This window comes from Orycteropus afer, unplaced genomic scaffold (assembly GCF_000298275.1).
Source record: "Orycteropus afer afer isolate SDZICR_OR568_19922 unplaced genomic scaffold, OryAfe1.0 scaffold00201, whole genome shotgun sequence".
In the NCBI taxonomy this organism is placed as follows: Eukaryota; Metazoa; Chordata; class Mammalia; order Tubulidentata; family Orycteropodidae; genus Orycteropus; species Orycteropus afer.
Genome location: NW_006921788.1, coordinates 2,475,515 through 2,487,726, shown reverse-complemented (window position 1 = coordinate 2,487,726; position 12,212 = coordinate 2,475,515). Strand labels below are relative to the sequence as shown.

Below are 12,212 nucleotides of genomic sequence, written 5' to 3'. Positions count from 1 at the left end.
TGCCCAACCTTCCTTCTGAGGAGTGGCTGGTGGGTTTGAACCGCCAGCCTTCTGGTTAGCAGTCAAGTGCCTTAGGCACTATGCTACCAGAGCACATTTTAGGCTTCCAGAAAAGCTGTAGTGGCCTCCTGGTATAGCGTGGAGACGATGACCAGCATTTCAACTTGGGCTGCAAATAACAACAGTGGGCTTTCAATATCACCTGCCAACTTTGGGTGAATTATTTGTCCTCTCCTTGTTCAGTTTTGCCCAATTTAGAGTTTAAATGCTTATGTGGAATTGTTTGAAAATAAACTTAAAAAATCTTTTAAATCTTTTGAGAATTAGTAGACCAAGTCACAGGTATGGGGGAGCATGTGGCCTATTTACCTGGGGCAGTCCTGGTTTATGTCTGCTGTTCTAGTGTGACTATTAATTGTTCCTACTTTTCCAATGTACAGTGCCTCTGTTAAACAGTAAATGAGTGGTCACTTGAAAGCACATTACCCTTCAAGTTCCCCTAAAGTCCTTCCTTTGTGACACAAATGGTTTGAGCTCACTAAAAGTTGGATTTTCTAATTAATAGTATTAATATATTATAATCTGAATACATAAATTGACATAACTACAGAGATTCTTTTGATCAACCTTGAATTGTTGGTATATGAGTTATGCATTTCTTAGCAATAAGGAATGCATCTCCCAGGTCTTACTAGTGTTTTGTTCTGTTTTGTTTTGTTTTTTTTCCTTTCTTCTTTACTTAGAGCTCTGGTGACATAGTGCCTAAGGCATTTGACTGCTAACCAGAAGGTTGGTGGTTCAAACCCACCAGCCACTCCACAGAAGGAAGACTGGGTAGTCTATTTCCATAAAGATTACCACCTCAGAAAACCAATGGGGGTCTCTCTGAGTCGGAATCTACTCGATGGCAGTGGGTTTGGATTTGGTTACTTAGAGCACTCTCTCCCTCTCCAGTACCTCTGCATTGTAATGAGGCTGCCCTGTTCCTTCCCTCACCTGTCACTCTGGCTCATGCTTCAGGGCTCACCCAAGAAATCACTTCCTCCCAGAAACCTTTTCTGATCACACTTCCTTACTACAGGGTCAGATGTCCCCCTCTCAGCTCTGATAACACTCTGAAATTACTCTGCTCTGACTCTTACCACCCTGAATTTTTGTTCTCTGTTTTTTTCTTCCATTTTATCAGCTATTTGAAGTTAGGGGGCTTGTTCAGGAGAGTTTTGCCAGCATTTAGCTTGGTTCCTGCAACTTAGAAGATGCTTGTTAAATGAATAAATCTATAAATACATCAAGGGACAACAGGGATGGATGAATAGAGAGAGGGAAATAGGAAGAGAAGGAAGAAAAGAAAAAGAGGGAGTGAGAGAGAGAAAGGAAAAGAGAAATACCTACAAATTGATGGCCTTTCCTCTTTAAACCAAAATAAACTCACTGCTGTCTAGTTAGATCAGACTCATAGTGACCCCTCCTTGGGGTTCTGAGGTGGCAGATTGCCCAGTCTTCCTTCAGAGGAGTGGCTGGTGGGTTTGAACTGCCAGCCTTCTGATTAGCAGTCAAATGCCGTAGGCACTACGCCACCAGAGCTCCTTTAGCTCTTTAAAAGGCATTGCCTTCCAGTAGATTCGACTCATAGTGACCCCTCTGTGGGTTTCTGAGGCAATATCTCTATGGAAGTGGATTGCCTAGTCTTCCTTCCGAGCAGCGTCTGATGGGTTGGAACCACCAGCCTTCTGGTTAGCAGTCAAACGTGTTAGGCACTACACCATGGCATTCTAAAATGTCTTTTACAACATTCTTGCAAACACTTTTTCCTGTAAGAACAGCTGTTTGTTTTCTTGTCACAATGCCATGGACAAGCTGTGCTCAGACACATCTTGCCTTTGCAGAACCGCTTTCCCCATTTCTGTTTGGCGCAGGACAGACATGGGTGGCTTTAGTAAGTATTTGGATTCTAAGGACTTTTATTGAGATCAACTGTAGAATGATTCCCACGTTCATCCCCTTAGTCCAGAGAAGTTAAAAATGATCAGGACTTTGGTCAGTTGGTTACATAGATTTTCAGGAAGATTACAAGAGGGAGTGATCAGATTTTGAGGCAAGTATAGGGCTGGGTATTAACTCTTTATTATTCATTCCCTCATTTACATATTCATTGAATTTTTATCAAGTGTCTGCAAACTGCCAGGCACTAGGCAGTGGGGATGCAACAGAGAATATGAAATTACTATAGTAGGATTTATAGTCTAATGAGGGAACAGAAAGAAAACATACAAACAAACATTTATATGTATATGAATGTGAAATACTACATGTGAAAGTGCTGCTAAGGGGAAAAGAACCCCAAGGTGCTGAGATAGAGACAGAGAATGATGGGCCAGTCTTGACTTCTCAAGGGTGTGAAGAGCAAAGATAAGATGATTCCAGGTAGAAGGAAGGGCTTTGCATTGGCCCTGACAGAAGACAGGTCCCTCATGTGCATGGACAGAAGCACAGCATGGCAGGAATAGAGTGAGCGAGGAGATGAGCAATTGAAATGAAGTTGGAGCTGCAGGAGCAGCTGGGTTACAATGTACCCTGTAGGCCTAGGCAAGGGTTTAGATTTACTCCTAAGCAGAGTGGGAGTTTCACAAGCCTCACTTTGTGACCTGGCTTCTGCCTACCCTTTTTCTTAAAAATCCCAGTCTCCAATCGTATGCTCTAATAACCTCAGACTAAAAAAAAGCTTCCACCGAGTCACTTCTGACTCACAGTGACCCGATATGTGTCAGAGTAGAACTGTGCCCCATAGGGTTTTCCATGGCTGATATTTTGGAAGTAGATCATCGGGCCTTTCTAATGAGGTGTCTCTGGGTGGATGTGAACCTCCAGCCTTTCAGTTAACAGCCATGTGTATTAACTGTTTGCACCACCAAGGGACTTTTCTCCCTTCTCCCATCTCAGACATTCCTTGCCCACCCCATTCATGATGTCTCTCACCTCTGTGCCTCGATCCAGAATGAGCACCTCCAGAGAATGGTTCCTCTTCCTCTCCTTAAATGAGTGTCCCCTTCACTTGTCCCTCTCATCCATCACTACCTGGGCACCGCATTCAGCTGCTTTGACTCTGGAAATTTCCATCCCTTCTCCCCTTCTCTCATTTCTCTCACATTTGCAGAAGGCACTGATATTTTCTTATTCAGTTACCCTCCCTATCATGAACAGAAGAAAAAAAAAAAAAAAACCCAGTTGCCATAGACTGGGTATAGAGCCTATTCTAACTCATGGCGACCTTGTGTGTGTCAAAGTAGAACTGAGCTCCATAGGGTTTTCAGTGGCTGATTTTTCAGTAGATCATCATGCTTCTTTTCTGAGGCACCACTGGATAGACTTGAACTGCCAAGCTTTTGGTTACCAGCTGAGCCCTTAACTGTCTGTGCCATTGAGAAAGGTACATTATGAACCCCAGTCTGCTCACACAGTCATACAAGGCGCCCAAGTGTTTAATCCCAGTGGTCAATAGTTATCCAGTTGACCTGACACACAGGACCCCAGGCTTGCAGTAACAGCCTTCCTGGGTGTCATACAGAGAGAGAGGGTGAGTAAGGAAACATCAGGCTATATCCCAGGACCCTGCACAGGACTTGGGCCATGGTAAATATGTGTTGAATGAAAGACAATCTTTAAAGTTATAAAAAGTCTCCATAGTATAATATTAACCTCCTCTTTCATTTGCAAATGCTAATTTGGGTCAAAATAGTCCAAACAGTAAATACCTGGCTTTTTAAAAATTAGTTTTGGGAATAGAATCTATTGATAACCTGAGGACTGTTGTGTGTTTTTGTTTGTTTGTTTTTTTATTTAAAGCAATGTTAGATGAATTGATTTGTAAGTGCAGTTCCTTACCACATTAGAACTCAACACAACACACCAAGAATACTGTGCTGTCAAATTTCCCATGTAGTTCTGAGACTTTCCTGTCCATGTGTTAGCGAGTAATGTTATTTGGCACTAGAAATGCCAAAATTTTTCATCAGTGGAGAAAAGCAATATGAAGGGATATTCTTTCCCACCATGCTTACGGAATCTCATCAAAGATTTATTTGAAAGTTTTAAGGAACTTGATTATAATCTTATGGAAAGACATTTTCTACTCATTGCATCAAATGATCCTTTGTAGACCATCACTATGTGACCAGCCTACATGGATAAAAAGAATGGTACCTGAAAAGGTCATTCTGCTATCTTCTTTACCCACAAATCTGGAATAGCCCCGCCCCATGAATTTCAGCACATTTAAAGACACAGGTATCCTGTAGGACAGTGAGTTCATACCTAATTTAGCCCAGCACAGTGAGTATTGTGTTTCTGAACCATAATGTGGCTGAAATTCAAGAAGGTGGTGGGATTACTAATGTACTTCTTGTTGTTGTTGTTGTTATGTGCCATCAAGTCAGACCTGGCTCATTGCAACCCCTCCTTTGGTTTCTGAGGCAGTATCACTACAGAAGTAGATTGCCCCTTCTTCCTTCCGAGGAGCGGCTGGTGGGTTTGAACTGCCAGCCTTCTGGTTAGCAGTCAAGTGCCTTAGGCACTACGCTACCAGAGCTCCCACTAATGCACTCACTTAGTAGAGTTTTTTTTTTTTTTTTCCCTAAAAGTCAAAATAAAATTTGAGAAAACCTTTTGGAAATTAAAATGAATCCAGTTGAACTTTCCAGCTGTTTATTATACGCCTTGTATGTCGTATTATTCCAGGGCAGGAGAAGGAGTCATACATCGTGGAAGGGTGGGGGAGTATACCAGAAGTTGATAAGCTCGATAGCATGGGCTGCATTTGTTTTCTGATTATACAATTCCTGTGCCTTAGTTAGGATTCAGGACTCCAGGAGAAAATCCTTCCTACGTGATGTTCAGAGTTACTGTTGACTAATTCCAAAGACCTAGGCAAGTCACTTATTAACTTAGGTTAATTTTTCTAAAAGTTATATTCAAAGTAAAGTTTCTCAACTCCCTTGTCCCCATTGGCAATACCTGTCTGTTCCCAACTCCATTTTACAGCACTGACAAAATATTTTTTATAGTAGTTAACCATTCTTCAAGATCAAGAGAGACACACTTAACAAATGTAAAGTGAGTAGGAATCATTGCTATGCTGCTTTAAACTGTCACGTATTGATGCAAAGTAAAGCAGTTTGGGTTCATGAAAATGAGAGCGGACGTTGGAGGTTTGGTTCAGGTCTGGCTACTCAATAATCATGACCTTCTCTGAGCCACCTTAACTACTGGTTTTCTAAGGATTTAACTAAGGAATTATTTTTCTACAGCAAGTTAAGTATTTCTTCTGCACAGATCTACACATCACAAATTAACATGGTTTTGTTTTAACATTCAGTGGCTCTCTAGAGCATTTGGCTTTTCTTTTCCTTTTTTAATTATGGTAATAAAAATGTTATCACTTCACAGTAGTTCCCACACATTTCAGGGGAACCAAATCCTTTTACCATCAAGTCATTTCCTACCCATAGTGACCTTCACAGGGAACAGAAACCCCCAAAGCTACACCGAGCAAGGAAACTGGGATCAGCTAGCCTCCTGCATTATCTTGAAGTGATTTGCTTCTCCATTCCCACCTCACAGTACTTGCAATTCATACTTATATCCCAGAAAAATTGCAAATAACTCTACATCATAGGTATTGATGTTTGCTTCCAAGCAATGGAAATCGTAACCTAAGTTTGAAGGTAATAAAGTGTTCCTCCTAGAAGGACATACTCCTGTATCCTTAAAGAACAAAGTGACTCACCAAAGACACAGAGCGTACCATATGACCCAGCAATTCTGCTCCTAAGTTCATATCCCCAAAAACTGAAATCACGTATTCAGACACATACACTAGTGTTTGTAGAAGCAATATTCACAAAAATCAAAAGATGGATGTAGGTACAACTAGGAATTGCAAGCACTGTGAGGGGAGTAGGGAGGAGCAAATCACTTCAAACTCATGGAGGATCAACTCTATTTGTTTATCTGTATATCCTTTAGGACTGTGAGATCCTAGAGGACAGGGATAATTAGAGAATTCTCTCTTTTTTTTTTTTTTTTTTTAATCCCAGTTACGTAACAAAATTGTTCCTGGCTTATCAGTAAACTCTTCAATCCTCATTGTTCATAGACTCTATATTGCAAATTCACCTACTTGCTAAAGTTTATTTGTAGCCTCAAAATCATTCATCACGGTGTTTTTGAGGTGACTCACAGACATGTACAGAGCAATGTGCACGTTTCCAGTTAAGGCAAAGCAAGGCTGGCTCAATATTCACTAATTCAACATTTGCAGGGACTTTTAGGACATAACTACTGTCAACAACAAGAATCTGCTACAGTAATAATAACATGATATAATCAGTCATTGATTATTCTTCCATATAAAAACCCATTTTGTCTGTCTTGAACAGTGCACCAAGACTTGTGGTGAAGGCTCCAGGTACCGCAAGGTGGTGTGTGTGGATGAGAACAAGGGTGAGGTTCACAGTATGCACTGCGACGTGACCCAGAGGCCTGCCGACCACAAGAGCTGCAGTTTACAACCCTGCGAGTATGTCTGGATCACAGGAGAATGGTCAGAGGTATGTTCTGGGAACTCTGTAATCACCTTCAGATCAGCCATGGCCTGAGAACAGGTGTTGAGGGCAAGGTGCGGGAGGCTTGGGCCCACCTGCTGGTGCTGCTGTGAGTGACTGTGTGTTCTCAGGCAAGCCCTTCTGCCCTACTGGGCCAGAGTTCCCACATATGCAAATTGGGAGAAAGAGATAAGATGCTCTCTAAGCTTCTCTTACATTCTGTGGTTCACCTGGCTGTCTATTGATATGATCAGAAAGGATTTAGATTTAGTACCAAAAAAACCCAAACTCACTGCTGTCCAGTTGATCCCGACTCATAGCAACGTCTCCCTGGGTTTTAGAGGAGGTATCTCTATGGAAGTAGATTGCCCAGTCTTCCTTTCAGGGAGTGGCTGGTGGGTTTGAATCACCAGCCTTCTGGTTAGCAGTCAAATGCCTTGGGCACTACACCACTGCAAATTCTTATGATGCTTGTACGTACCTGAAGGTTAAGTAGAAGAAGATACCTTAGGATCAGGGAGACATCAGGGAGAGGTGGGAACTATGCTCTGTATAGGGAACAGGCTTTCTTCCACCCCCTGTGAAGCCATGCAGAGATGAGGACCCAGTGTTACCAAATCACATTTTTCAAGGGAAGCCAAGAGTCTGGACTGTTATGTGAAATCTCCTGATTTCAAAATGTGAGCTCAATTTTTTCGTTTAAAATGTTGTGTGGGCAAACCAGATACTGCCATGGACCTGACGTGGATTGAATATTTACAACCTCTGATCCAGAGGAAAAAATTATTTGTTTCATTAGATCCAAAGAATCTAAAATGTCTACTTTTTTTCTTTCTTTCTTTTTTTTTTAATTGTGATTTGGGTGAAAGTTTATGGAGCAAATTCACTTTCCATACAGCAGCTCACATACACTTTGTCTCATGACATTGACTGAAATTTCCCACAGTGCAATAGCTCACCTCCCACTTCCTCCCCATAGTTACTTCTTCCCTGTGTACCTTTTTCTTTCTTATCTCCTCCTTCACACAATGCGTACCTAAACTGAAACATCCTGCCATCAAGTCGATTTTGACAGAGTATAACTGCCCCATAGGGTGTCTGTCCAAAGCTGTAAATCTTTGCAGAAGCAGACTGCCTCCTCTTTTCTCCTGCAGAGCAGCTGGTGGGTTTGAACCACCAACCTTTTGGTTAGTAGCCAAATACTTTAACCACTGCACCACCAGGGCTCCTTTTATTATTAATAAACCAATGGTAATATGATGATTATATTATTTTCAAACCTCATAATCTTTCCAAATAGTAGAAGGCCTGTAACATCAAAACAAGTGTCATTTGCCCCCCCAAAAAATTTAGAGGTGTGGAAGGGAAGCAGCTGAGGTCATAGCACAGGTGCTCAGGATTGTTAGGTAATGTTCTGACTTTAAACAGGGTCACGTCCAAGTTTGGAAGGACAGCATTTTCATATTTAACAAGATAAATATTTTCATACAGGTGTTAAGTATGTTGGGCACTGAACTCTTGTTTCCTCACTATGTCCTAAAGTCTCTAACTGCATCTCCCCACCCTTTACTCTGCCCCAGTGGTTTTGCCTCTCTAAGGACTTCTGTCAGTGTGGGGAGACATTTTTGGTTGTCACAGCTTGGGAGCAGGGTATGCTACTGGTCTCTAGTGATGCTGCTGAAGATCCTATAGTGCACAGCCCCCACACCGAAGAGTTAATCAGCCCAAAATATGAATAGTGCCAAAGTTGAGAAACCTTGCTCTAAGTCACCCCTACATGGTCTTGGTATGCCCTGAGTAGAACAACAACAACAAAAAAACCACCTCACTGCCATTGAGTCATTTCTGACTCATAGCTGTAAATCTTTATTGAAGTAAATCTCCCCTTTTCCTTCCATGGAGCAGCTGGTGCATTTGAACTGCTGACCTTCTGGTTAGCAGTCAAGTGCTTTATCAACTATGCCACCAGAGCTCCTTTGAATACAACTATAGGTCCTTAAAGAGTAGAAGAGAGATGTGGTCCAGGACACAGATGATGATTTGCCAGCCAGGAACATGTGAAATCCAAATGAGTATTCCAAATAGCCCTTTACATAGGTTTAACCCATTCGAATCTCAGGGAAGTTGGAGGGTAGGAGAAGATGTTTGGTGATGGCTTCTCCATTCTCTTGAATTCATCCCTAAAAGTTCCTCACTGATGAGATCCCTAACTTCTGGTTCAGCTCTCATCCTTCAGAACTCTGATCTGAAATGGTACGGGGAAGCCAGAGGCAGTCAGCATTTTCACAGTGCTGCTTACTGGTGTCTATTCTTCACAGCTTCTTTTCAGAGCTGTGGAGGCCTTTGAACCCAACCTGACTACATTTGGGGCTCAGGTTCATCAGAAAACAACTCTTTCCCACTGTTTCCCCATATAAGTGACCAGTGGGCTGCTTCCACTTCAGCTTTGTAGGGTTGAAGGTGTCAGCATTTGCCTTCTCAAACTTACAGCCTCATTTGTTCAGTTCACATATTGACTGAGGTCAATATATGCAAGCCCCCAGGTTAGACACCTTCAGGTTACGCACAGTTTAGACAGACAGAACATTTGTTGGCCATCTGCCCAGGCAGACAACACTGCGAGCTAGTCTTGCACGCCCCTGGTCTGCCTTCACGTAGGCCTTTGAGCATTTGAACAGGGCAACCAAAGAAGGAAGAAGCATTGACGGAGCATGTCCAGGTCTTGAGCCAGCTAGAGGGGAAGGCTCAGGACCGCTCTGTGCCTCTGGCTGGGCCTGTTCTTTCCTCTCTCTGGGATCTCCCCAAGGGGACCCTCCTCTCTGGAAGTGTTACAAGGGAGGAAAATGACATGATTTAAAGCAACAGTGCAGAAGACTTAGGAAACAGGAGATACTGTAGTTCTTAAGCACCCTTGAGAACTGATGAAAGCTGTGGTTCCTCAACCCAGAGAAAGCATAAATGTTCCACCTGCTGCATACTGTTTCAGGGGTTCATGTGGCCTTCCCCAAGTAACCTTTGGTCTAGAGAATATTGATAAAACCAAAACCAAATCACTGTTCCCAGCCAATTCTGACTCAAGAGTGACCCTTACGTGTTAGAATAGAACTGTGCTCTGTAGGGTTTTCAATGGTTGTGATCTTTCAGAAGTAGATTGCCAGGCCTTTTTTCTGAGGTACCCCAGAAGGATTTGAACCCCCAACCTTTTAGTGCATAGCCAGCACTTAGCCATTTGCACCAGCTGGGGACTTGATATACACCCTGATTTTAAATAACACCTTTGCAGAGGAGTTGAACAGTTCTTTGATGTTGTTGCCTAAAGAATCATCAAAGCTAAATGAATTACAATTCAGTTTTTCTTAATGCACTTAATTTTGTAGAGTCGTTTTAGGTTTATAAACAAGTTATACAGAAAGTACGTTTTCCTTATGCCCTTGTCCCTGCTGCATGCAGTTTTCTTATTAATGTCATGCATTAGTGTGTTACATTTGCTACAATTTATGAACCAACGCTGATACATTACTACTAATGAAAACCCATAGTTTACATTAGGGCTTACTCTTTGTGTTGTACATTCCTGTGGGTTTTAAGAAATGCATAATGTCATGCCACCCTGATGGTATCATATGTAGTAGTTTTGTGCCCTTGAAATGCTCTGTGCTTCACATATACACTGTATGACATTCTAGAAAAGGCAAAACTGTAGTGGTTGCCAGGAGGCAGCAGGGGGAGGAATTGGAATAGCAGTTTTATTTTTAAAAAACAAATAAATTATGCAAAGTACTTAGCTAGGGAGGTTGGACATATTATAAAATGTTATAAATAGCCAATTAGATGTCCCGTCCATAAGGGAGTTGAAACACTAGTAAGCTATATGTGCATTCTCCTTTTCTGCATTGAGTTTTTTAAATGCTCTGTTATTATTATAAAAGAGTTCAAGGACTTCTTGAAATGACAGAGAGCTTCACTACCAATAACTGCTGTCAAGTCAGCCTCCAACTCATGATGACCTCTGTGTGTCAGGGTAGAACTGTGCTCCATAGGGTTTTCAGTGGCTGATTTTTCAGGAGATCACCAGGCCCTTCTTCCAAGGGGTCTCTAGGTGGACTGAAAGGCCAAGCTTGTTAACCATTTGCACCAACCAGGGACTCCAGACAGAGATAGTAAAGCAGGAAAATAACATTTCAATCAAGATATATGGCTTAGGAGAGAGAAGGAAATTAAGTGGAGGACAGACGGGAAAGCAAAACGCATCAAACAGGGAAGGAAAACTGTCCTGAGTCCCCTCTTGCCTTTATGCTTGAATTTCTCACTCAAAATGTCAACTTCTAAGTTGGCTTCTGGCTCCTCTTTGCCTCCCCATATGGCACATTTCATCGTAGGGCTGGAAAAGCATGATTTGCAAGCCCATGTGGTTGAGCTATAGCTGCAAACTGAACCAATGACAGCTGGAGCACCTCCCCTTCTTTCCCCCTCGAAATCCCTAGAAGGGGCTTGTGGCGCCCCCACCCCCAGCGGGGGCTGAGAAGATGGAGTGGAAGCCCTGGATCCCGGAAGGCGTCGTATAGGGTTGCATGTCCCCTGTGTGCTCAGGGCCTGTCATTTGAAATGAATAAATAAACTAATAAAGTGAGAGCTTTCTGCAGCATTGTCACAGGGTCAGCCTTCAGCGTGGAGGTCAGGGGCCCATTGTGGGCTGCCCCAGGGAACCGCTTGAATCTCTCCTCTCAACCCCGCTTTACTCAGTGCTCAGTGACCTGTGGAAAGGGCTACAAACAAAGGCTGGTCTCGTGCAGCGAGATTTACACCGGGAAGGAAAATTATGAGTACAGCTACCAAACCACCATCAACTGCCCGGGCACACAGCCCCCCAGCGTCCACCCCTGCTACCTGAGGGAGTGCCCGGTCTCGGCCACCTGGAGAGTCGGCAACTGGGGGAGCGTAAGTAGACTTTCAAGGCCTCAAATCTGAAAGCCCTTTCATCCCAAACCGCATGTATACACATCCTGCCTGACCTGCCCTCTTCAGTAACTCTACTTCTGGAAGAGACTCTGGTGAGGAACAGGAGTTAGCAATTGACATGGACTGAAGGGAAAAGCAGGGGCCTCTCTTGTCTAGCAGGAAGGGTTGGTGCTTAGAGCAAGGACTCAGAAGCCATACAGCCTGATCTGGCTCCTGGTCTGCTACTTGCCAGCTGAATGACTTTGGACAAGCTGTATAACTTTTGTGGTTCAGTTTCCTCATCGGCAAAATGGGTAGTTGTGAAGATTAAACAGGTTAATATATACTGAAACCTGTGAGAGCTGGAACTAGATGGGACTGCTTTGTTTTTCCGTGTCTCACAAGTTTTCCGCCTTTGAGAGAGTACCATCTCACCATTTTTCTTTCCTCTCTATTAGTGGGAATTATTTGCATTTTCCATCTCTGACAGGTTTCCACCTTACACAGATTCTGGCTTTTGCAGGTGTTTTATTAAAAAGCACTTAGATCTCTGCCACATAATAAGCATTACAGAAGTGTTAGTTGTTCTTGCTGCCGCTGCTTTTGAGAAGTCTATACATTCTAGTCCTTTTTGTCAGGAATATTTCATTGCATTAGGGTCCTACAAGGCACAGT

At 42.9% G+C, this 12,212-nt stretch overlaps 1 protein-coding gene across 1 annotated transcript in view; it reads left to right on the top strand.

Moving 5' to 3' along the window:
* The window catches only part of ADAMTS9 (ADAM metallopeptidase with thrombospondin type 1 motif 9), a 218,395-nt gene that overhangs the window by 176,972 nt on the left and 29,211 nt on the right, over nucleotides 1–12,212 (top strand). Inside the window, exons 31-32 of the mRNA XM_007948081.2 lie at nucleotides 6,435–6,605; nucleotides 11,343–11,537. Of these exons, the coding sequence (XP_007946272.1) occupies nucleotides 6,435–6,605; nucleotides 11,343–11,537 (366 nt within the window). The remainder of the gene's footprint in view (nucleotides 1–6,434; nucleotides 6,606–11,342; nucleotides 11,538–12,212) is intronic.